Here is a 27,227-nt window from a genome sequence, read left to right on the forward strand (position 1 = left end):
TCCCCTTAATTAAAATGGAAATTTGATAGCATTCATAACCACTAAACAAAACTGCCCGTACTTTCAGAGTTCTGATCAGCTGATCAATTGAACAGAAAGACACCGTTTAATCTTTGTAAAGTTTAAAAGAAACCCAGCCAGTGCATTAGTGAAGGACTCAGGCTTTTTGATTGAGTTTGCATCTGTCAGTGGCTGTGTGTTTTGGACTCGGACTCAAGCTGAGTACTAATGGCCAATTCAAGGCAATTACAGCAGTAATTGCGTAGCTCTTGGCATTTGGGCTTTTGAGCAGACAGACCTGTTCAGGTTGGCCTTGGCAGGTACTGAACACAAAAAGACTGAAATAGACCCCTTTATCAGATAACCACTTATGTTCGAGGGACTGGCTCTGTCTAAAAAGTTGGATTTGAAAACCCACTAGAGAACAAGAGGAAAAGTGACCATGTTCAATCTACCTGATTACATAAAAGCTGTGATGAAGCGACCTAAATCTAAATAAAACAGCAATGCAAGGTAAGGCTAGTTTATTTCGATAGCACCTTTCAGCCCAAGGCAACCCAAAGTGCTTTATAAAATAAAATAAAAGACATTTAAGAATAAGTACAGTAGAAGCACATTATAAAATGGCATTTAAAAAGCAAAGATAATAAAATAAACAACAGGTATAAAGTACATGAATACAAGCCATACAGTACTGCAGTTTGAATATGAACAACTCACTCAAATTCAGCGTCAAAAATATACGTTTTTAGTCTCGATTTAAAAGTATTAACAGTTGCAGCGGACCTGCAGGATTCAGGGAGTTTGTTCCAGATGGTCGGGCATACAAACTAAACGCTACTTCTCCATGTTTAGTTCTGACTCTTGTAACAGAGAGCAGTCCCGTCCCAGAAGACCTGAGACTCCTGGATGGTTCATACTTCTGCAGGAGATCGTTAAAGGTCCCATGTCATGCTTTTCCAGTTATTACCTGTCCCCTTGTGTGTTATGTAGCTTTGTATGCATGTACACGGTCTGCAGAGTCACACACCCTCAAAGTACACCCTGTAGCGAGTAAAACTCTAACACAGAAAAGACCTGTCTATGCTGCCCCAGAACGCCTCGTTGGAGATTTCTCTTTTTCGTCCTGGTACTAAGTGACGTAACAACGACCTAAATGGACCCATTGGTCCAAATGGACCAATCCGCGGAGCCGTTACGTTAAGTCCATTTGGACCAATCTGCGGACTTCCTCACACACACACACACTCAATCTTTTCTCAAACCAGGAAACCACACCAGTAAGCCAGCTCACACTGTCCTCTCCTCGCAGCAGCGAGCCGCGCAACGTCCCGCCAACACGGCACCCAGACTCCACGCAGCATTCTCATCTGTTTGTCATTACTGGTGTCATTTTCTGGTTGCTAACGCCATTGCAACACATAATCACTGATGTTCCGCTGTAACGGTGGTGGACACATCAGAACAGAATGGGCGAGCAGACCAATCAGAGCACAGTGGGCTCACGGGGAGGTGGGGGGGGCAGGAGCTCCAACAAGCCGTTTAGGACAGAGAGTGAATACACACACTATACAGAGATGCTGTTTGAGAAACGAATGTGATTTTGGAAAATTGTACAATTTAAATCTATTCTATTCTACCTCAACAATAGAATCATGATCAGTAGAAATGGCCATGACATGGGACCTTTAATATAATGTTGTCCTAAACCATTCAGTGCTTTCAGAAGGAAGGTAAGTCTTTGCGTGTGACCTATTTCTATAGGTAAGTGTACATCCTTCTGCACACATTTTTCTCACAGTGGATGTTTCCCACAGTGACTCCTCTCAACGCTGTGATGGCTGCAGAAAGCAGCTTCTCTGTTTTCTGCCCACATACTGGAAGACCTGGCCAGGTGCACACTGCCCGAGAGACAAGCTGCCATTTTCACAAACTCTAGCACCCACACAGAAGAATCTCCATGGATACATTCAGAGATAAAAAAACATGTACTGCTACTTTTACTTTATACTATAAACAAACGCATATTAATAGCCATACAGTAGGCTTAACTAACAATGACTGCATACATCATTGAGATATATATGCAATAGTTATTTGTCCTCAGAAGCCAATACTTATTATTAAGATAGTTCATTATAACTTAAAGTTGGCATTCCCAGAGGTCAACACATCACTGACCCTTACCGGATAATTTGGGGAGGAATGTAATAAGACTGGAGGCTGAAGAGAAACTAAACTTGAGCAGCAAATAGAGGCAGAATATGAACCTATACCTTCTTAAAAAGTAACCCTGGCAATATACCACAAATATACAAATAAAACAATTCAGGCATTCATAATTTGGTTCATAAAGTTAGTCCCAAACTACATTTGTTGGCAACTATTTATATACTGTATTTTATTCATAATTGGCGACACAGAAAAATGCTTGTTGATAAGGTCAATTTATTGTTATTCATGAGATTCATTGACATTATGAAAACTATATCATATCATAAGAACTCTCTTCTAATGGGCTGCAGGCTGCTTTTTGCCTTTTCAACAACCTTGAGTTCCTGACTCAACTTGATGCTGGAAACTGTCCACAAAGATCTTGGCCCATGCTAACTTGATAGCATCACACAGTTCCTGCAAATATTTCTGGGTGCGCATTAATGCACCTGATGGCACATTATGCCGCTGGAAGCATCCATTAGGGAATTAGGTGATCAATTTGTCTGAACTTGGTCAGCAACAATCTGTGAGTACACTTTGGAGTTCAAATGACGCTCAAGTGGTGCTATGTGATGGCCTTCCAGTTATCTGAGATCACATGGCCATAAAGTGGTGCAGGAATGTGGTCAGCTTTTTACCACTTCTATCTTTAAGTCAACATTTATTTTTAACAAAGTATTGGTTAGATGCCTGAAATTAATCTGTTGCTTACACAAGCTCAGTGATTTTCACATTTAGTTCTACGACATAGAATATTCTAGTAAACTCTGTTAGATGTATGAAACGTATGTGTTATTAAAACAAATGCTAACAAGTTGACCCGCCTTTAGCTTAGCAGTTAAGGCCCTGTCACACTGTCCCGAAATTGACACCCGATGGACACACGAATATGGAATTGTGAATTTCGCACGAAGATGGCCCCGAACCACACACGAAGGCAACATTTACATTACATTTAAGACATACACAACTGCAACGAAAGTACCAAAAACAATTATGTTACAGTACTATGATACTGTACTGATATCTTCAGACTTTGTTCTTTACTTTATCCGTCTTTATATGTAGAAATATTACGTTTTCTCCGTAATGTTGTTTCCATAACAACAACAACTTCCTGTCAACTGTCCTTCAAAATAATATATTATATCCTTTTCAGTTTCACAGAACACAAATTGGGTTATTTACATAATATGTTTACATGATTTTGTTAACAACCCGATGGACACACGATAAAGGAAATGTTCAAATTCGGCTGTGATCGTAGCAACATCGGGCCATTCGTGAGGGCATCTTAAGCCATCGTATGACCGCTGGCGGAGTTTCTCAGGCTCCGGCAGCAACTTCGTGAGCGGAGGCAAAATCTTTGGCATGCCAAAAAATTGCCGAAGGACCTTGCGAAGGTTCATTTTCGTGTTGAATTCGTGTGTCAATTTTGCCCTTCGTAAGGCCATCGTGAGGGCATCTTGTTATCATCGGTGCCATCGGGCATTCGCGTTATGCACCGATGATAACACGAAGATGACACGACTTGACAAGATGCCCTCACGAGTGCCTTACGAAGTTGCCGCTCACGAAGTTGCTGCCGGAGCCTGAGAAACTCCACCGGCGGTCATACGATGGCTTAGATGCCCTCACGAATGGCCCGATGTTGCTACGATCAGAGCCGAATTTGAACATTTCCTTTATCGTGTGTCCATCGGGTGTCAATTTCGGGACAGTGTGACAGGGCCTTTAAGATGTGCAGCCATGATATGTGATGTATTTTTTTGATAGCCTAATGTTAGCTTTTTACTCCTAGCAACTGCATTTACCCATCAAAAAAACATGAAACATTTCTGCTAAACAAAATGTGTGTTTCACCCAGATCTTATCTTCTGCAATAATCCAAAAATGCATTGGAAAATCCCATTGCTTCATATGAATGGAGCCTTTGGGATGCCAACTTCTGGTTCACTTCTAAAATATGTCATCACTGCAACAATCTTTTGTTTATCTTGTAGTTCCTCATTGAGTGGAGTCGAACAATGTCCATGTACAAGTATTGTGCATGCAGACGTCCCTCTGCATACCGATGTTACACTACACAAGTTTACAATTGTAGCCTGTCAGCTAGAATGAACACATCTTGCCACTCTCGTCTGACCTTTTTTCGTCAATGATGCATTTTTGTCCCCCGAATTGCTGTTGCTGTCAGGATGTTTTTTTTGTTGCGTTTGTGCTGCTTGATCCTCGGTCAACTCTGTAGTGCGTAAACACCCCAGTGTGACGTGTGTTTGTCAGATGCTGTAACCGAACCGCCTGTAATGATCACACCAGATTTGAAGCGACTGCAATCTCACGTCTTGCCATTCCAACATTTAGTTGAAAAGCAACCGAGCCTCTCAGCTATATCTGCCTGCCTTATGTCTTATTTACGCATCACTCAGTGTGGGGGGTACATTCTGTTTGCATAAAATAGGAGGTTTAAAGTCAAGAGTATTTTCTCGGGGAGATACAGACGAAGAGATATGAAAAACATAGGGACGGATGGCCTGCAAGCCGATATGACAACAGAAGTGCCAGACAGTTCAGCTGGATTCGATTTACTCTTAATTGAATCCAACTCTCTATAGGAGTTGCTGTGTTTTTTCTAAAGCAAATTTGATCAAAGTTGTTCAGCTGTAGACATCATTATCTGGCTGTCAGCTAGGATTTTGATAGTCACGACTACAATTTCTTGAGGGCAAAGAAGAAAGAAATGACTTTATTGAACTTGTATATTCAGCCTTTTCAGAGTCACAGATTGATTTAAATTGCTTTGCTTTATGAGGGATTCTTATGTGACATAAGGTCCACCCCCATCCTCCTCCTCTGTAGCCTTCAGTTAACCATCTGCTGGGACGGGAGCACATGGTAGAAGACGTGTTAATGAATGCATACTTATATAATACAGACCTGTGTTGGAGGGAAAGACGGAGAGAGCGAGCCAGCAAGATCCACATCTCCTGAAAGTAAAAGAGAGGAACGTATGGAGGTTCTTTGTGCCACTAGTGCCCCCAAGTGGCCAGCGTTGGAACTTGTCCTGCTTTACAAACACGACATGACAACTGCTGCTTTTCCTTTTGTCTTTCTATAAAGAAAAGCTCAAGGGACATAAATGTAGACATGATGCATTGTAGGCAGATAAGGGGATAGCATAGTTTTTTTTGATGACTACTGTTAAACGCATGCTGACACAGTAAACTTCAAAGCAAGACAACTATAACAAATCAGTCCCCAGCCCTGTCTCTGTTCCTCCTCCTGCCAAAAATGCCATACCTGGCCCTTGCCCTAGCCTGCCATCATACCACTTATGAATCAAAGACTGAAGCAGAAGGTGGGAGAGACAAGGACTTATGAGCACTTGGCTCTGACTCCCCTTTACTCCTTTTTCTCTCCTGCAGTCTGTACATTTTTCTCTCTCCTCTCTGGCATTTATCTGTCTAGCTGGGTTCTATGATAAATCCTCATGCGAGGTTTAAAGCACCCGCGGAGCAGACACTGCCCAGCGTACGCTCTTCTCACATCAGTGAGAATACACAGCGGGTCAACATGTTCGATGATACATGCAAACCCACGAGAGCAGGGCTCTTCAAAGTCTGAGAGTTGGAGAGACTTCAAGCCTCCCCTTGGACAACGCTTGGATTTAAGCGCCCTCATCCCCCAAGAGTTACTTGCTTAAATTCGCTCAATTGTTGGATTTCTACTGGAAATGTTATTTGTTCTCTTAGACACTCAACAGTTGAATCAATGTAGCGTAATAATCGTTCAGAAATGTCTGTTTTAAGATGTATATTGAAAAGTGAGAAAAACAGTAAAATCATGCCCCAAACGAATGCATCTCTTAACTGTCTCTTTAACCTAAACACACTATTATTGAATAGTAATCTTCTTGTGATGAGATGATGAATTCTGAAACTTTTTCAATACTCATTTGCCAGCTTTCTCCCCTGTTCTTGAGTTCACCCTGAGAGCGACACAGTCAGAAGCACGTGCACCATTTTTACGCTTTTATTCACTGAAACTCATTGGAGTAACGCAAGAGAGACCGCCTCCTGTATTAAGACACCCAACCCCGACCTGTTGGGGTTCTCATCTATGTTAAAGGTGGGGTAGGTCATTTTGGAGAAGCGAGCTCGAGTGCGCTAGAATTTGAAAATACACAGTCGGAACAAATCTGCCCCCTTCCTTACAGAGCCCCTCCTCCAACACACACGAACGCGCACATGACCAATGAGGGCACAAGATAAGTTTGTGCACAGATGGAAGGCTGACAGGCAGGTAGGCCATCCAGTTACTTTAGCCGGGCCGGTTTACAGATGATATTTTTTTATGGATTTGTTGTCAAAGCACTTTAGATATTCATTGCTATCGGGATGTTAAGAGCATTTCATGGAATATATCAAAAAGTGTATCTCGAGCCGGTTTCTCACAGCCCGTCCACACTACAGCTTCGACAGCTTCAAAAACGGTTTCCAACGCGTCTGCCCATTCACTTTGAATGGGGTGACGTCACTTTTCCCCGAAGTGCATTGTGGGAAGCAGAGCGGAGCTTTCCTGGCTGCAAAAGTTGAGCAATGTTCAACTTTTGAAGCTTTCGGTGGAAGCGTCAGCCAATCAAATCATATGCCAGTACAAGCTCTAGCCAATCAAACCGCTGCTTGTGTGTCAGGGGCGGGAGATTCATGTGATTGGTTGTTGGTCGAGCTTCAGACACGCCCAGCTCCAAGCGGCAACGCACGCCGCCGTGTGTAGGGGCCAGTGATGGGTGCTCTGTCTCTTAAGGGTGCGCAGAGTACGCTCTATTTTTCTGAAAGTGTAATGCCCTGAACCTCTGAACGAATTACCCAACAGCACTCCCAATTCACAAACGGTGAAGTGTGCACAAACTGAGTTTTATCTTATATTAACTGCGTAGGGCTGAGGCTCATTGTCTACTGTCTCTAGTTACCCTTATGTTACATACATGAGAGTTGTTTTGATCTTCTTCCCACATCAGTAGAAACATTTACAGTTATTTTAAAGTTGCAGTTAGTTAAATCATGTTTAACCGTAGGTTGAAATAGTGTTATGTATAGTCACATACAAATTCTGTGGCCTCCTATTTCAATTGAGCCATTGCAGTAAAGAAACAACTCATTTTGTGGGATTAAGCATTGCTTTTCCCAGCCAAATGGGAGCTTCATTATTAGATTGTAAACCTGTTTACACTGTGCGCTTAGAACTAATAGAGATGAAAGTAAAATCTCTAGTTGTAACTTTAGACAATCTTCATTTCTATAAACCTAATTCCACCACTTGTACACCAACAGATTGTCATACATATTGACAACACAATAACACAGTTCTAAAGTGACTACTGCATCTCTGTGTCCCTCTGCCTATAACAACAATAACCCGCCTAATAAACAGGGACAGCGACAAGTCGAGAAGCAATGCGACCCAGACTCCGGTCTGCTTCACTGGACCTGAACACAACCATTTGATCTGTTGAGCCAGCAGGCCAAATCAAGTGGTCTTTATTAAAGTCTCTGTGATGGATTCACCCCCGGCCTCCCCCGCTGTGATCTATCGCCTGTCCAGCCGTTGGAGGTCGTAATAAACTTGTTTAGCAATGGGGTCGCTGCACGCGAGCGGGGCGTGTTTGTGTGTGGTTCTGCTTGTACGGCACGTTACGTGGGTCAGGTCTACAGTCACGACCTTTGCTTTGAACATCCATATCTGCTGGCAATGCATCCCCTCGTCATGATAGTGGTAGTTTCCTCCCAGATTCCATCATGATTGCATCATATATTTCTAGGCGCTCACATTTGAGCTATGGTCAGGCAGTAGCAGGGCTGTTATCCCTTTGAGTGGTTTTACTGTCTTCAGCGGCTCCTACATATTTCCTGTCCGAGTATTACATCAAAGGCAGTTAGGCGTTACTAAGCCCTTCAGACTCAGTGAAGACACACAGAAAAGTTATTTATTCAAGCAATTTATTTGTTAAAAAATATCTCATTCATTTTTAAGTTTCCTTCTTAAGCACCCCTGACTTCATCATACTCAATGTCTAATGTCTGCAGTCCATGAATCACACTTGGAGACTGCATTAAGCGAAGCAGATGAGATGTGTGAGTGCAATGTCTGTCTGTATTTTAGAGAATGACGCAGAACAATTAGCAGTCGTTGCCGACGGAGACAGGCGACGTGTGTTGTCAAAGTTAGTACGAGGAGAACCCCGTCTGCTTTCTGATGGGTACCGCAGGGACCAGTGTTATTGGATGATTCATCACGGTGATGGCTGGCATCTTGACTTCCTGAGTCCAGCATGTGGGACTTGTTGAAGTGTATGTAGCTTACATGGCAACAAGCTCCTGGCACTGTGGATTATAGGCACCACAGATTACATGTGATTTTAAAGTAAGTAAATGTTCAGTTTTGTTCCCATTGCAATCTTTCATTTTTGAAAGTAAACCCCACCAGTGAAAGTGCATAATGTACTTTTATCAGTGAAATCCCTCACAAATAAAGTTTTATGAGAGGTGTGCCAGGACATAGTTGGAGATATTATATTCTGTAAACCCCTTTGGAGGAGGCAGCAAAGGGCAAAGCATGCTATTGTTGTTGTTGTTCTTTATGGTATTGTTTTATTGAAAGTGATAAACCATTAAAGGCACTGTAGGTTATCTTACGTTATTGTGCACGGCTGCAGTTTTCAACAAGCACTGACAGTCTTATAATGCGACTAGAATACAGTTATCATTTAATATTACATCACAAGTACAAAGACTCCAATTAATAAAGCATTTAGTGCCGGAATAAAACATTACAGAAGAGTATATTGTAGTGTATATACACGGTTTTGTCTTGATTTATTGCAGTTGTTTACAGCAAACAGACACACACACAACAAAGGTTTTCATACTTGAAAATATAAAAATAGATATGTGTTAAAGTGTCTCTAAAGGTTTTTCGATTAATTGTTCATTTCATTTTTATAACTGATCATAATTAACTGCATCATTTGATGCGATAAGTTCTGTTTTTCTCATTTATAGCAAACATCATTTCCTCTTCCAGCTGCACAATCCCTATTGAAATATAGCCTTGGAAACCTTGTGAATAAAAATAGTTGGTTGAATGTATCTGTAATGAATTCATTACAACCAGTCATATGCCGAGTGTCCGCACATGGCCCAAGACAAAGGCTTAGAGCCTCTTTTCAAGATGTCCAGAAGCTGAAACCACCGACAGTCCGAGTCAAATTTCCTCCCAAAAATACAATTTCCTGGATATTTTTCTTGTTAGTCATCGGAGGCAACATTCACTTCATGTATCTGCATCCTGCAAACGCCACGTCTGTCAGAAGTTTGCTGGGCGCACCATCATGGTTGTCATGGTAGTCATCAGATTTGGACCTTTCCAATAGTACCACTTGATGCCGTTGTAGCGAACCACACTGGAGGAGCTTGGGTAATAAATGCCATTCAGGTTGGACGGACCGCACGCCTCAAACCACCAACCTGAGGGGAGGGAGAGAGAGAGAGAGAGAGAGAGAGAGAGAGAGAGAGAGAGAGAGAGAGAGAGAGAGAGAGAGAGAGAGAGAGAGAGAGAGAGAGAGAGAGAGAGAGAGAGAGAGAGTGGCACAGAGTTCAAGGAAAAAAAAGTCTGAATTAATTACATTTGAGCTCATGAAATGAAAAACCCAAATGTAGTCAAGCAGTAACTTTATATTGGCGCTGAGGGAACATGAAATGCTCTTCGGGACCTTTACAAGGGGGTGGATAGAAATGTTTAACAAGAAGTGTTGTAAGGAGAGACAGATTGAGGGTACCTCCGGACGCGAGCTGCGAGCACTTGCAGGTGCAGCGGTCATTGTCTCTGTCCTTGGTGCTGAACGGGGTGCCGGTGTGGGTGAGGCTGCTGGTCCGACCCGCTGTGCCACTGAAGCCCTCGGCGTGAAGGCTGCGGTTTGGAAGAGCACATCATTTGAGGGAAAAGCTCCGCCGGAGGCACTTGTATTGATTATTTAAAGCTGTGGAAGCTCCTTGGCAGTGAGTGGACACAGCCCAAAAAAGAAAATCATTTAATAATGTCAAGTTTACACAGCACAATAACATCTATGATTGCTTAACACGACGTGACACCAGAGAAGTATACTAGGGAGGGAGTCATGCTTTCTTTGGTTTGAGTTGCTGTTTGAGAGAGTTTGAAATTCACTTTTCATTCGACACTCTTTCTCTAACTTTTGAAAGCCTCTGGGCAAACCTGACGTTACGGTTTTATTTTGGCAAGGGAGACAGCATTTTAAGTAGGGCAACACCCAGCGCTCGTCTCTTTCTCCCCACCACCTTGTCATTTAAAGTCTGTGACGAGCTGTGGCTGCAGAAGGAACAAAACAAGAAAAGCCTGTACACATCTTATCAAAGATGAACAATTGAATAATAAATAATCAAAGAACGACGTCCTTAAAAGCACCTGTAAACCACTGTAGGTGATCACAACCTGTGTAGTATGTGTGCACCACACAAGGTACCATCTCCCCTAGCTTTCCATTGTTGGCACATCAATACAAAAAGCCACTTAAATAGCTTCTCATTATTTCTCCTCCATGCTGTGCTTTGTGAAACAACACCAACGGTCTGAAACAAATCTCTGTGCAAGTTAAATTGATTCCCTCAATTATGTTCATGCAGCGGCCCGACTCCCGAGCAATGGAGTATGTGTGTGTGTGTGTGTGTGTGTGTGTGTGTGTGTGTGTGTGTGTGTGTGTGTGTGTGTGTGTGTGTGTGTGTGTGTGTGTGTGTGTGTGTGTGTGTGTCAGGACTGCTTTGGAGAGGGTCGGATGAGGAGGTCAGTCCTGCTGTCTGGCCTCTCCTCTGCCCTGTCATTCTGTCTCGTTAGAAGCAGACTTTCCCCTGAGTTCTGTGACCCCCCCCCCCCTCTGTAGCCCGGGGCACGCTGTCTGCGATGACTACATGAAGAATCCTCCTCTTGAATGTGTAAGTTCACAGGGCAGGGCATCGCATCATGACGCGCAGCAAGACGGGAGTTGGAAACGGCCGTGCTTGGGACGAGAGTAATGATGGAATTGCAGAGAGGCCGAGTTGAAGCGAGGGGATATTTTTGTTAGATGAGTTCACTTTCCCCGTCACGATGAATCGGTGATGTGGAGGAAATTAAAAACGACCAAATTAGACAGGATTGCAACCACAGGCTACAGGAAAGCCTATTGGATGGCTGTTGAACGTGACAGCTCTTTCTACAAAAAGCAAAAGTTTTACACTAGCCATGTCTTCCAGATGCATTAGTTCAGCTATTCCACCAACACCGCAAACCACCCGCTAATCCTTTTCAAGGTGACTGTCTTTTCAATTTGTTATTGTATCCTGTAATGACCAATATACTGTTGCATTCAAAGGAATACTCACCCTCGGTGTGACTAAGACTGGCTGTTCGTGGCTACTTGAAAGGGGAAAGCGGTCTGTCATGCTGATGATTAATGTATGAATAATGTTGCTGACTTCTAGGTGAAGACCTCAATATTGCTCGAGGGAACGCGCTGGATGAAGCTGAGGAGGAGGATTGCTTTGGCTGACGAGCTTCACAGCCTCAGCTTGGGAGTTTTAATATAACCCCTGAAACGAAGCCAGGGTCTCGAGCATGCTAGTAAAGCTGGTGCATATTGAACTAGTTACAGAAAACATGATCTCAGAGCTAGCAGGCTACAGAGGTGATTATATCCATTCAGGTGCTTCGCCCCACACAGAGTAGCCTGCAGCAACATTGTGAAACATTCCATTTCATTGCGCTAATTATGTGGAACAAACTGAAGGCAAATGCAATTCACTGCACTTTTAGGGATGTTGGAAAGCATACTCCCACATGATTATGATTGTTCATCTCTCACAGCGTCAATCTCTCGACAAAACAATGCCTGGGAATTACTATGAAATCTAAACGGAACTGTTTAAGTTTTGTTTTAGTTCCGTCTGTTTTGCAAGGCTTAAGCCCTCACATAATCTTGTTAGTAATTGCAGGGTTTAGGAGCTTGCTTTGAGTCGTCAGCTCCTGACGGGGGGCGTTACTGTTATACTCCAGTGGAGGTGGCTCCCCTCGGGGATGTTCAGGGGCAACGTGATGGCAGAGGAAACATGGAGGCAGACGCAAGTGGCCCTCCTCTGAGGTCATCATTTTGAATGACATTCTTAAAGACGGTCCAAGTGGTTCTTTAACTTCAGTGCTCGGGTAACAAAGTGGAGGGAAAATAAAGAAGAGTTTGAACTGTTGATAACGGTTTCTAATCTGTCGCTATTTTTAAGAGTCCTACACCCAGAGCGGAACAAATGAATGCTGCATTGCATTTACGCCACACACAATAGAAACCCTTACAATTTACTGAAATTAGCCACCTTCATTATAGTCCCATTCATGTCTGATTTCTAACAAAGTAAAATCATTTAATTGGAGACCTGAGTAGTGGAGCAGTTTGTCATCAGCTGTTTCATAATTGCATGGTTTGATTATTAAAAGTGAATTTCTAATTAGAGCATGGCACGAATACAAGCCAGAATGGAATCTGGACGTTCAGTAAGGATTTAAAAGCGTCTTACCTGTAGTTGTTGTCCTCTCCATCTATGTGGAAGCGATCGTAATTTGAGAAAGCTTCGTTCCCCTCTCTGTCTTTCAGCTGGACGTGCAGACTGTATTCCTGGGAGCTGGTCAGCGTGTGGATGATATCATTGCCCAGCCAGTGCTCCCCAGACGGCTCTCCAAAGCCCTGGATTAGACACAAAGACGGAGAAACAATGAACCAAGAACATATCCAAACAAAGGGGGGGATTTGACCAGCATCCTGCCAAGTGTTTTTGGAGCTAATGTGATGACTTGAGACAGTCCACTGAGTTTATGAAGTGAAATACTCCACTCCCAAAGCAACGGTACGGTCGATTGAGACTTTAATTTCCCTTAATATCCTATCAAAGCTCAAATTGTGTCTGCAACACTTAGAGTTATAAAAGCAATGACGTTGTTGCCGCATCCACTGTTAGTTTGAACTGCAAAGCTGGGACATGAACACACGTTTTCGTTTGTGTGAAACCACACTAAATCATTACTGGTGGAGAAGGAATAGTGCAGGACATAGGGAATACTAGGAGGGAATGTTATGCTATGATACTTGAAACACAGGAACGTGAAACCAAACGATTACAGATGCTTCGATAGATGTCTTATTGGGTGAATAAACAGTTTGATAAAAGATGAGGATTTAATGATTTCACTTTCTCGATCAACAAAACCCTATCTCTCTGTGCCCAAAAAACGAATCCTCTCACCACTGTTAAAGGCCCCTTTCTTTCTTTTGCTGTTTTTGTGAGTAAGCCAAACTAGAGAAAAAGTATACACTGACAAAACATTTTGTATACACTGACAAAACATTTTTCTTTCAGATAGCAACGTTTTTGGAGAAGTTTTGTATATTTAAAAATGCCCTTGCGTGACCGTGCGTATCTGAAATTCATAATGCAGCTGTACAGAAGTTAGTTTCATCAGCATGTGATATTCAAATGAATTCTAACCTTATCTCACATGTACTTTGGTCGCACATCCAACTAAGAGAGAAAGCTGTTAATAGGATCTATTTTGATTGTATCTGATATCTTAAGGTTTTAATGATCTGATGACGCAAACAGCAACTTGTCACCAACACCATACAATAGCATAGCATATACATTAGTGTTGTCACGATACCAACATTTTGGTTTCCATACCGATACGGAGTCAAGAATTGCGATTCCGATTCTTTTTCGATACTTTTCTTAAAAAAAGGGAAACAGTCTTAAAGGTGACATGTCATGCTTTTCCGGTTAGTACCCGCCCCCTCGTGTGTTATGAAGGTTTGTCTGCATGTAAACAGTGTGCAGAGTCAAAACCCTCAAAGTACACCCTGTAGCGAGTAAAACTCTAAAACTGAAAATATCTCCCCAAAACGCCTCGTTGGAGATACGTCATTGTCCATTTGATTCTTCCGGGTACATCATGATGTCATGTGGTCCCCGGAACGAAATGGACCAATCCGTGGAGCCGTTACGTTAAGCCCCCGCTGATTGGTCCAAATTGACCAATCCACGGACTTCCTCACACACACGCAGCTCTGCTGATCTCTCCTCCCTGGCTGCAGGCTGATAACAGACAGTTGGGATCGCGGCGAAATTCTCTCTGCAGACCCATTCTCACAGCGTTTATCAACCTTTTTCTTACTCAATATCAAGCCACACTTATTGTTTTTACTTCGGCTGTGACTTTGTGTGTGCTCAGGGTGAGTTTGGCTGTGTTTCGCTGTGTCTCGCTAAACAAGGAAATCACACCTCCACGGAGTTTAGCGCGATTCACAACGTCCCGACTGCTCCCGACCAATCGGAGCACACTGGGCTCACAGGGAGGGGGGGGCAAGAGCTGCAACGAGCCGTCTAGTAGAGAGAGTGAATCCACATACTTTACAGAGATGCTGTATGCGAAACCAATGTGAGTTTGGAAAATTGCACAGTATAAATCTATTCTAGTAGACCTCAACAATGGAATTATGATCAGTGGAAATGGCCATGACATGGGACCTTTAAATGTAATTATTGTGCTTTATTTCACACCAGAACCATAACACAAACTTTTAAACAATGAGAACAATAAATTAAATAAATGACTAGAATTTGTATTAAATACAATTAAGCATCATCTATAAACAACTTTTTTGTTTTTCGCTTCTGGCGTCTTTTTTGTCAACAAGCCGAGGCGCAGCGGCAGTTGCACTCCCACTTGCAGCCATGCTTCTCGTTTTCTCACATGCTCTGGCAGCTAGCGCGTGCACGAGAGAGGGGAGGGACTTAGAGCGTGCTTGAGAGGGGAGGGACTGCAGGCACGGCTGCAGTGCAGGGAGTGGAAGCAGAGCGCTAAACACACACGGCTTTTATTAAAACGGCGCTTTCTCACCGGAGTACTTTCCCTCGTCATTCTTAAAGTACCGATACTAATGAAACGGAGGAATCGTAACGTTTTTAACGGCAGGGTATCGCGGTACCTTTCAATTATCGGTACACCGTGCAACACTAATACATAGCAATTATAATTCCACATGTCACTTGTTAATATGATCATTAAAATAATGACTCATTTAGGTCATCTTGCTGATACAGGTAGAAGTTACAGGTCTATCCCTAAATGTGAAATAGAGATTAACTTTGAACTCGACTAGAATACCCGTCAGTGGCACAGTTACACCATTTTTTCATTTGTATAATTTCAGATTTTTCGTTTTTTAAATAAATTGTGTTTTATTTCAAGTCCTAGGTTTCTTGTACTATTTTAACGTTATGTTGTAGTAAGTAATAGGGGATATGAATCCATAGAAATCTTTATTGTATGTCAGTTACGTCCTCCCACATTCCCCTCGCCTGAAATATTTCTATGGTACATTTTCTTCTTATATGATGGAACGCACTATACCACCATCATCTAAACATCTATTCAGCAATGGTGTTCATTCCTCTAGCAGAGTTCAGGGCTGAGCATTGAAGCAATTCTGGTAGCTTCTCCTATTAATGTTTCAACCGTTTATACATGTATACGGAGGCAGGTTATAAAGAAACCGATATATGAAAGAGAAGTGTCATAACCTTAACTCTGAGCAGCGTGGCAATGTTTAAATGATGTCAACAGGTTGAAGGCCCAGTAATCAGAACATGATTTTGCTGCAGCGTTAAATGAAAACAGATACAGTGAGCCACGCGGGTGAGAAGGCTTTGACAGAAATCCTTTCACCGCGGGAACAGATGCCGTCACTCGAGGGAAACGATAATAAAATGCAGCATTCTATACAAAGAGACGGCTCAATAGGTGGCAAGAAATGTGGCTGTTGCTAATGAATCTCACATAAGGCTGTCAGGTAAAAGTGTCTTCTTTTGACTGACGCAAGCAAATGTGAGAGGTGGATTCACCGTGTCATTAGGCCAAATGACTCGATAAGCATACCATTAAGACTAATCACGTTTTCAAGGCAAAAGTGTAAATAAACCCGACATTTGCAGATATGAATCATTCTTTGTTCAGTCTGACAGAAGTACACTTTATCCTGATTTCTAAGTCACTTTCTCCAGCTGTCAAACTGTTCATGGTGTTTAGTAAGAGTGAGTACACTCGGAGCATTTCTCATTTGAACAGCAAGGCCTGGAAGCAACAATTGATCAACACACACCACGGTCTCCGAGGACATGGGGCCGAGGCGGGGAAGCATTTCAGTACGTTATAGCCATCTTCAGGGCCCCTGTGCTCCCACGCCCCAACTGGACACAAATGTGTATCATGCACTTGTAAAAATATTGTTCTTGAAAGAGTTATTTTGTGTCTCTCCTTCTGGTTTCAGTCACAGTCCTCTCTGGATTCTAGTTCAAATCTGGCAGTTGATTTGCTGGCACGAGTGGCAAGTAATAAGTGCTAGCTCAATCCTTAAAACCAGCCTCACTGTTGTGTTCTGTGTCTAATTAAACAGTACAAAGGCTTCCAAGTAAATGTGTTTCTATTGTGCAACAACATATTGATTCTATTGAGTATACTTTGTGATGGGGAACAGGATGATCTCAAACAGTCCGAACAAAGACTAAAGCCAGAGGTGTTGAAACATGCTTGATTTAGCTAGAGAGCTGTAACAACTTTGTCGACTCTTGTTTATGATGTCACTCTATCCAGTACGTGCTAACGTTGCTGGTCATTGGACAGCATGACATGCGTGTGTGTTTGTGCATGCGCATGTGTATTTGGCGATGTGGGAGTTTGACACGGAGCGGGAATGAGAACAGGTGCAATAACACAGGGGGAACACAAGGCCGGCCAAATACAACAACCGCAGGTCGCCCGGGATCACAGGCTCGCCGGTATCCCACGCCTCGCCGTGCCAAATCACCCACAGACGATTATTGGAACCTCCTGTCCAGTCCCACAGTGCTGATCCATGCTACCCATAAGGATATTGATGCACTCGCTCGGACCATAACTCTACTGGACTCACCATTTTGTAATCTCTCCACCCACGATGGAAGTTTACGGATCCGTTCCTCCGATGCTGTAGCACCGTCCAGCCGCCGCCTCTGGTCTTCATGTCACAGAACACCTGTTCAAATAAAGGCAAATCATAAAAAGCCCTTTTGGGTTTAGGTTGTACAATCAACTTAGCCGAAGAATGTGTCTTATTATTATATTAACTCAATTGGAGTTGTGTTTCAAGCCACCTGCAATTCCATGTTTCGACAGCTGCGGAGAGAAAACTATGGCTCTTTAGCTTCTAATGCTAGCTGGTAGCATGTGTTAACCAGCTAGTCTCTTACAGGTGTTGGGTGCTGAGCCCGAGGTGTATTGTGGGTCCATAAAGTGTTTTTTTAGGACACAAACTTGATGAACCGAAACAAACATAAACATACGTAAAACCAAATTAGTCAAATAGGAGAAATTCTATTCACCCTTCATCACCATAAATGAGCCCTTTCACGACGCATGATCCTTTGACATTTGATTCATTGTTAATATAACCACATTAATTCATGTTGCTTTGAACCATTTTTATTCAAAGATGGACAGAGGTTTACTTTGTTTGAAACTAATACTTTAAGTAAGCTCGGAATGTGTCCATTTATCAAATATTAAAGCAACGGTTTAACATGATAATAATCCGTAAATGAAGGTATAATATAAATCATAAAATAACATTTGGGATTAATATATTATTGGTACCAAATTTGAACATATTTTACTATGAAAGCTTTTTCTGTTTCAACTATTTCTCCTTGATGTCTACTTGATGTCAATAAACTGAGATTAGTTCTGGAGTGGTTTACATGAGAAAAAGTGGCAAGAAATTGCATTAAAACATAAAACGCACTTAAACGCACTGCTGTTTGAAGTATGCCTTGGAGTCCTCAGGAATTGGGCGAGGTGGGGGGACCCAACATTTCAGGGTGTCACGCAATGATACGACCCAGGTGGGAAGGAAAATCAACATATCAGCCTCTCATCCCCTCGAGTGGGGGTTGAGGAAGAGGCACCTGCGTTTTTAGTTACACACACTGTTTTCTTTCTTACTTGGCTGCACATTCTGCCATACGTAGATATGTTTGGGAGGACAAACAGGAATGGATTACACTCATTCGTCTGGGGACAGCATTTGAAATGTAGACTTGTTAAGGGACTTGTTTTACAAATTCAAGGTGTTCGACTGGACATATTCCAGCTTCCTTTGGGAATCGTGATTGAATGAATGGTGAATTTCTCCCGTGGGTGGTAAGATTAGATCCTTCTCAATGTGCTAACTCGTGCTAAAGTACATTCAGTGTGCATACGTCAAGGCTGCAGGGCTTTGACAGTTTTCTTAGGCACCTTATTTGCATGTCTCTGCAATGTTGGCACCTGAAATTGCAGATACTGTCGTGACATTTCTGACACAACGTAAACAACCTGCAATGTGGTTAAATACAGAGTTTGCCAGTTCTTTTGAATGCTGCTCACCATACCACCCTGACCTATCAGTCCTCACAGTCTGGCTGTTTGGATGCTGGTATGTGGACAGCATCCCAAGGGCTCTCTCTTTTTCGACAACTGGCTATGTTCTGCTCGAAATGAAATGAGAGTTTCCAGCACTTTCCCAGAATAGGAAAGCTAATACAAGGTTAAAAGGCACTCTGGTCTTTTACCTCTGAAAATAGAGCAGACTGGCAATATGCTGTGATTATCCTCTGGAGTAAAGCCGATGTTCTGGCCTTAAAAGCATCTCACTGAATACAACAACAGATTTTTGAAATATATTATTTTTGTCCTTAGTGTGATGATTTTATTGTTTTTATGATTCAGCCCAGATACAGATTTAAATCTCCAAATTCCTTTATTATTAAGCCGCAAGGAGTCGTATAAGTCCACATCTATTTGAATAAAATGTTAATATCCAGACAATTTAAGCGGTATTATGATTTAAAAAAAAAGATTATGTTGTGGTGATTATTCAAAGGGGCTTTCAGGCGACACAATCGTTTATTCACAATCTGTGTTGAGAAAGAAGCATTCATGCTAAGAGTCCTGTGCATATGGTGTTTTTAAAAACATGCACAACAAAGTTATGAGAGAAGCTGTTCCAAGCTATTAATTATCTGGTTTGTAAACACCATTACTATTTACAACCTTGGTGATTACATAGAAGTTACATAGATGGACGGATAACAGTGTCTCAAAGCCAAATCTGAATTCCACACTTTGTATCTCGTAATTTGTAAATGCCCCAGTTGTACGCAGCCACGCAGATTGCCATCCACGTACGAATAAGATGGCATAGATTGAAAGCAGCAATGATTTGGGAAGAACTAACTCGCATCAGTGGAAACGTACGTTGGCAACAGTTGGCAGGAAACACATGGCACCAGCGCCGAACACCTGGCTGCCTTACCCACAGGAAATGAAAAGGAAGAACAGGGGAAAACAGAGGCTGTAAGAGACTAAAAACTAGCAAACTAGAGTGAAAGTAATAAATAACAGAACGCTGTTTCACTGCTGTCTCTCTTTTTCTGGGGAAGCTCTGAGAGTGAAGATCGTAGCCATAGCTAGCCTGCTGCTCCATGCTTTGGTTGAGTTAGCAATGGCTAGCTATTTCAGGTCAGCCGAGGTACCTCGAAGCTTTTCTGACTTTGCATTCAGCAGCACACACCATGAAGCCTGCAGGGCACAGTGCTTCTGTTGCTTATTATTTTAGCATGGTATTTCCATCAACCCCTCTCCCAAAAGACCCTGCAAATTACCATTACATCAGGCTAGTTTGTCCGTCCAGTGTTTACTGTGGGCGGAAAAGTAATGATAAGCCCTTTGAATGTCATTATGCAGTCTGCGAGGGATTTTCAACACTCAGACTGGGCAACAAAACAGGATCACAGTGCTACATACTGAACAACAAATGGGTAAAATGTCTGTTAAAAAAAACGCTCTTGTCACAGTCAGTTAGATGATATTTGCAAGGACCTTTAGAGCTTCAGTACCTTGACAGTCTGTGTGGAGTTAGCGAGGCGTATGCTGTATATTCCACTCTCTGTTACTCCAGACCGCAGGATCTCAGCACAGTCCCTGAAACTAAGCAGCTCCTCCTTGGGAGCATTGGAGATTTCTGGAAAACATGAAGGCATTTATTTACAGATGGCAACCTTATGGGATTTGAACACAAATCCCAACCCCATATGTGAGTTCTCTTGTACTATTAAGCTCTGGCTTTAGTCTGATGTCGGTGGTTCATGCATGTGTCTGGGATTTGATTTTCAAGCTAGCCAAATCCCATGCTTATCAATTGAAATAGTGTAGATCTCTTGTTTGCCTAAATTACACCAGTGTTTATTGATACTATTAGTCAGTATCTTTTGCACCTCTTTTGTTTGTTATTACAGATGTTGGCAGTACATCCTGCTCTTACAAAGAGAGCCCCAGAGTCTCACCATTGCAGTGGTTGACCATGGCCAGCAGCTGCTGCACAGTGTCTGTGAGCACGGCCTGCTGCCTCTGAAGTGAGCTGCTGTTGAGCGTGGAGCTGCTCAGTTCACCCTGCAGCTGACTGACCAATCCACTCTGCCTCTCCAGAAGCTCCTGAAGCTGCTGCTTTTCGCTGTGTAGGCCCTGCAGCTCCCTCCCGTACCGAGCCTCCAACGCCAAGAGCCTCTGTTCCAGAAAACTACCAGAGACAAAACGTAAAAACACCTGAACATCGATATAAAACCAAGCAATATGAAAAAGGAGCAACAAATACACTTTTCAATAAAATGTCGGATAGTTCCACTTTTACTGAGGCCTAAAGTTTATGTAGCCGTCCATGTGTTTCTGCATTAACCAAGGTCCCGCCAGTCTGTGTACACTTTGCCACTTTTTTTCAAAGTGGCTGAATGTAGTACAAAACTGAATTTGAGCTAACTACTAATTGGAGGTCTAGTGACATTGCACAACCCTTTGGATCGCCATTTCAAGGAACAAATACTTTTTAATATGAATTGGTAAGAATTCGACCATTATTCACAAACCCTTTATGAACATTCACGTGGACATGCCACTCATTTTACGAGCACTTGGTGGTAACGCTTTAATACCTGAACAAAAAAAAAATCTTTTCTTTAGTATTTTATTATTTCATTTTTTTAGAATCCTGATTTACTACAGTGGTACTTCACTGGCTCGTGAGAAAATAAAACATCTGATGACATGACATCATATCAAGTGTTATAATGCATATTGACGGCAGGAGATGCAGGGGGAAGAATCTCAGCAGAGGTTGAACACACTTGCACATTTACATGATGATGACGAATAGACATCAGCGCAGCAGTCTCATCGGGTGAACACCCTATCAACACCTGTACTGCAGCAGCATCCACAGATGGTTGGCTGTTGGCTAAGCCTCTCCATCACAGCCATGAAGCAACACTCTGACTGTGTGTGTCTACGTGTGTGTGTCTCTCTGCACAAGTGCCACACCCCCAGCTCCAAATGAAGATCATAAATCGCTGCAGCCTGATCTTTATGGCTTTGACTGACGACTGTGCAGCAGTTATTTATTGAAACAATCAACCACCCAGATTGAACAAGCTATGTTTCAGCGCTGTGCACACGGAGCCAACGTGTAACCTTAATCTCCCACTAAGCACCGACTCCGAATGTGGCCTGGAAGGAAACTGTATCAATCCAAATCATTTTTAACATCGCTCTCATTTCATATTTGCTTTGTGGGGGAACTCATACAAAGTGGCAAAGCCAGCTAACAAATGGTTCTCCATTACTGTATGTGTACTTTGAGCTACGAGCGTGGCGGTAAACCAGCACATAAATGTTAAAACAGTAAGAGGGTTTGAAAGAACAAACATGGTATTTTGGATCACATTTCATCCTGGACAATTAGATTGTCATGATTATGATCTTGTGCTATTTATTTGTATTGTAATATACAGTATATTGCTATTAGCCTGCTCTTATCCTCTCTCTGCAAAATGTTAAACGTCCTGCCTATAGTATTTGACATGTAATGCCAATGAAAACAAATATGTCTCTGTGCTCTTTTTAGTTGGCAGCAGTTAAAAAACTGGCTCCATGCCCTCAAGCATCAGCAGCAATAACCCCCCCCACAGCGGTTCACTTCTATTCCACAGCTGCCTGGCTGCAAATTGACGATGACCCTTCTAATGTCATGACTCCCATCACAGAGTTTACCCGGGAGAAGATGTATTCATCTATTTGCATGTCAGAGCCGTGTCATCGACTTGAAGGGCGAGGGCCAAAAGGGCAGAGCAGGGCCGAGCCCCAGCAGATGTGTAACAGGTGTTGGAGCCGGGGCGCTGTGATCTCCCGCTCACACTTGGTACGGATAGACGGAATGATAAACAATCAAATGCAAAGAGAGAAAACAACCACTCTCTTCCAAACCGCCGAGCAGCCTGTCCTTAACCTCTGATGGCCCTAACCTGACTTTTTGTTCCTAAAGAGAAGAATGGGAAACCCCTCTTAACATGCCATATACTCACTGTCTGACACATGCTGACCCATTCACAATACATTATCATCGAGTGCCCTGCTTTTCAGAATCATTCAACATGGGCACATTTTCCTGTTATTGCATGAAAAGAACCAATATGTATATACATTATAATACGCGCTTTATATTTTGCAACCCTATATATTTTCTTCCCTTAGGAAAAGATCTCCAAGAGCAAAGAAAATGGTGCCACCTACAGTTACTGTACCAACGCCACACAGAAAATATGAGGAAAAAAACATTACGGTCAGAACAGATCTTGACTGATAGGTGATTTTCTGGGAAGTGGAAAGCAAATATGACCGCAGAAATGAGTGAAAACAGGACCTTGTGATGTCCAAATTGAGAAAATAAGGGCCTTGTGAAATACCACTTAAAGTAATGGATCTGAATATGAGTCCCCTAAAAAAGCGAAGTCGTGCAGAACTTAAAAGTATACATTCCTGGATAAACTCGGAGGTTATTTGCTCACCTGTTTTTATCACTGAGGCGTGAGATCTCCTGAGTCTGAAGGAGAATATGTTTCTCCAGCCGGTTAGTGAAGAGCGAGTACTCAAGCAGCTGGATCTCCAGGCGACTAGTCTGATTTAACACCTATGGTTTGATAAAAGAAGAAGAATTATCATATTATGAGCAGTATTCAAGAATGGATACTGATTGAAGGAGGGGGGGGTTCGTGAAGACTGCCCAACAGCTGAATTCATAAAAAGCCCCCTCTGGGATAAACATTGTCGCGCAGCACAACACAAGGCTCGTAATGCCCGGTTCTTTGATCTTTTAATTAAAACTTGGGCAAGAATTATCTCACATGCACCTGTGACATGTTTTTGAAGTTTCAGATGAAACAAAAACTTGGAACAAAGCAGCTTAGATATTTGTTCAGGTTGCAGATTCACATCGACTTTGATAAGAGTAAAAGAAAGCATTGGGACCAGAACAGCTCAATCTGTAATAACAGCTCCGTGGCATGATTGAAGACACATCTGTGTTGTGCTGCTGAGTTTTATGTTTTAATTGGCTTGTCAGACGCCGAGCTCAACTCATTGTGTCAATCAGAGCTGGTAGAACCAAATACCAGCTGCTTTAAAGCGTCGCCTCCACATTCGGGCATGGCTTCTCAGAGGGTTATATCTGATTTACATTTAATTAGCTATTCTCCAAGTGTTTCTGAAGTGACATCATTCGTTGTTTGCATGGCTGTGACCCCCACGGTTGCTTGGGGATTGGCTGCAGACAAGTGGCCTCGGCCTCACTCAAACGCTTCCTGATGGTCTCACCTGGGTCTCAACGTCTGTCAGTTTGCGGGTCTGCTCCGCTGATTGGCTGAGAAGATTGGTTCCCATTTCCAGCATGGCAGCTGTCTGTGTGTGTACCGCAGTTCTTTTCATTTCCTCCATCCCAGAGCGCACATTCTCCTGGATGAAGTTCTCCAGCTGTACGGAGAAAAAGGCAGACTTTGAGAATATTATACAGCATGTCTGATCCTCTAGTTTCATTGAGGTGATAATCATATTTTAGTAGGTGATACGATCACTGACAGCTTGATGCATTCTGAAAGAAGCAACCTTAAAGAGGTATTTTTCACCTCGATCTTTTCAGGTGCTGTGATGCAGTCGTGGAATAGAGTACCTTCAGGGCAGTGTCTCGCCAACCATCGATCCATCTGCAGGGCTACCTCAGGCAAATACCATCATAAAAAAAGAGTAATGATATTCACCATAGCTGTGCATGACTTCAGGGATAGTCGCCTACACTCTGTAGTCAATCACTAAGTCAGACAGAGAACAGATGTTCACACCCCTCATAAGTTGGAGAAAGGGTAAAAATGATGCCATCCATCTTGCTCCAATATATAGTTTCTTATGAATGTGGTCAGTTTGAGCAAACGGCATCTGTAAGACAAGTGTGTCTTTCCCTGCTATGAACGATGAAACTTTGTTTGGCTTTTAACAAGCAATGGCTTGTGCCTTGCAGTAAAGCAGAGTATAATATCGAACCGAAGAACATTAATATTTATGACTCTTTTGTGGGGAGAAAAGATCAGACTTAACTCGTTTAACCACAATACTGGACAATTACGACTCAAAGGAGAAAGCATTCAGTACTATTGAGATAATGAGTGCTATTCAAAACATTGAAATTGATTCAAATGAGACTATGATTGTTTTGGGGTTTTTTCCCAAGCAGATTTACATTTCAGAGAGAAATTGGATTATAATGATACATTACCACAGGAGAGGGCTTTTTTCAATATATTATGCAGTGCAACAATACTGATCCAAGTGTGCACATACAGAAATAACTGCAATTAAATTGTTTTCCTGCTAATAACCGTTCTCTCTCTTTCTCTTACTCTGTCTATCTTGCTTGGATTTCCCTCTTTCTTTAAACTCTCTCATACTTCCTCTGTCTTGCTCTGTAAATCCAATCCCTCACATTGTGCTACTTAAGGACAACTGAGACATTAGAAAGAATCTTTCCATAAGAAGGTTTTGAAGAGATTACCAAGCACATTAGAGTCAATTTCAAAAGAAGAATCAAAATGAAGATCTCTTCATCATTAACAGCCTCATGTTTTGAAGCCGCTATCATCCGTCCGTCCAAAGTGTCCCTTTCAAAGCCCTTGTGTGATTGAGCTCAATTCAGAGGTCTTTGCAACTGGCATCATCCACTGCCAGTTGCATTAATTGCAGTTATGTCAGATGTTGCACTATTCAGCCAGATACACATTTGGGATGTAGCATCTAATTGTCTCTAGGAGGGACTAGTGATCATTGCTGAGCAAATGATATGAGTTGACATCTTAATTGGCAGGGGTCGGCAACCCGCGGCTCTCGAGCCGCATGTGGCTCTTTAAGCCCTCCACTCTGGCTCCCTTGAGCTTAGACAAAAATACAAATATTTGTAGGACTATTTATATTTTGTTGCACGTTTGAATTTTTTTAATTTAGCCTTTATTTATACAGGTGTAGATCTCATTGAGACACAAGGTCTCATTTTCAAGAGAGACCTGTTCAGTGATAACACTACCACACAAAGTTACAGGCAGACAGGACACTAAACACAGAGGCTACACTAAAATACAACACCGTAAAAAAAGTAGTCATTGAAATCCATATACAGTAGTCAGATATAGCAGGTGCAAACACCCTCAGATGACTTCTCCAGCTTTTTTTAAATGAGTTTAAAATCCGTGATGGGTATCGAACTGGTCAGCTTAAGTTCCTGCTGAAGTGTGTTCCAGGTCGAGGGGGCAGAGTACGATATGGCTTTTTTCCCAAGCACCGTGCGTACTGAGGGGACGGACAGAGTGATGTAATTTTGAGATCGTAGTCTATACTGTAGCTGTACTGTTTGTGTGATATGTAGAGTGCAGCAGTCCAAGCATAGCGGTATAGATGAGTTTGTACCAGTGCAGTGACCTGCGCATTGATAATGATGTCCAGTTGACTAAAGCGTACAGCGTGCGATGGTGTGTGAGGGGTTTACAGTTGGTTATGAACCTCAGAGCCCCATGGGAAACAGCATCCAGCAGATGAAGGGAGTGAGCTGAGGCGTTCATGTACACAACATCCCCGTAGTCCAAGAGCGGCAAAAATGGAGATGGGTCTGGCTGCAGACCGCAGCAAGGAGGCGTTTCCTATAGAGGCGTTTCCTATAGGGGCGTTTCCTAACTTTTTTTATCCAATAGCAACTTAAGGGATTCCAGCTGCTTTTATAAATCCTCGCAGAAGAAGTCATTAGGCTTGTTTGAGACACATTGCGGCTCGCCTCGAAAGTAGACGAGAGTAGCCGATCGCAGCCGGGGGAGGTGTCAAAATGCTCGTCTTAAGTCGGACAGCTCGGACTCGGAGTCGGCTTGACTGGCTGGGTTTGCAATGGCGGAAATTGCGTTGGCGTTTTTCGTTGCAGATGAAGTGGATGCAATAGAAATCCCACATGTATTGTATGGAGAATGACATGATCTAAAGGGACTGTGATTGAGAGAAAATTAAATATTTGTTTACAATAAACATGAATATGTCATTTGTTTGATTTGCATTAAAAGACAATACCATTTTTGATTTAAATGATAGATTACCTTGTGCATTTGTTGCAGCCCTTGCTTGCTGCATAAGTGCAGCTGCTAAACTGTTATCTGAAAAATAATTTACATCATTTAAAATCATATCCAGATTGTTGGAATGCAATTTAGTTGTTTACTCACCATTTTGTAGTCTTTGGGAAATGTCTTGTGAGACTCTTACAGTGATGTCTCCCTGTCCATCACGCAGTGTAAGCACCACAAATTCCATTTTACCCACTGTAGACAAAGGTGATCTCCATTGCTTTATATAGGTTTGTTAATTCAGTCATGATGAGGAACCACACCAGTGACTGGGTTCCATAATTAGAAATGCTCCTCCCTCTTAATGTTTGCAAA

General features: G+C 42.5%; 1 protein-coding gene across 1 annotated transcript in view; it reads right to left on the bottom strand.

Moving 5' to 3' along the window:
• Positions 1–8,258: 8,258 nt before the first annotated feature.
• Positions 8,259–27,227, bottom strand: part of angpt2b (angiopoietin 2b) — a 32,917-nt gene continuing 13,948 nt past the window's right edge. Inside the window, exons 2-9 of the mRNA XM_034093993.1 lie at positions 24,082–24,237; positions 23,277–23,398; positions 20,727–20,959; positions 20,280–20,404; positions 17,279–17,380; positions 12,834–13,000; positions 10,055–10,185; positions 8,259–9,743 (exon numbers count right to left, since the gene is read on the bottom strand). Of these exons, the coding sequence (XP_033949884.1) occupies positions 9,583–9,743; positions 10,055–10,185; positions 12,834–13,000; positions 17,279–17,380; positions 20,280–20,404; positions 20,727–20,959; positions 23,277–23,398; positions 24,082–24,237 (1,197 nt within the window). The 3' untranslated portion in view covers positions 8,259–9,582. The remainder of the gene's footprint in view (positions 9,744–10,054; positions 10,186–12,833; positions 13,001–17,278; positions 17,381–20,279; positions 20,405–20,726; positions 20,960–23,276; positions 23,399–24,081; positions 24,238–27,227) is intronic.

Source organism: Pseudochaenichthys georgianus, chromosome 11 (genome assembly GCF_902827115.2).
Source record: "Pseudochaenichthys georgianus chromosome 11, fPseGeo1.2, whole genome shotgun sequence".
NCBI lineage: Eukaryota > Metazoa > Chordata > Actinopteri > Perciformes > Channichthyidae > Pseudochaenichthys > Pseudochaenichthys georgianus.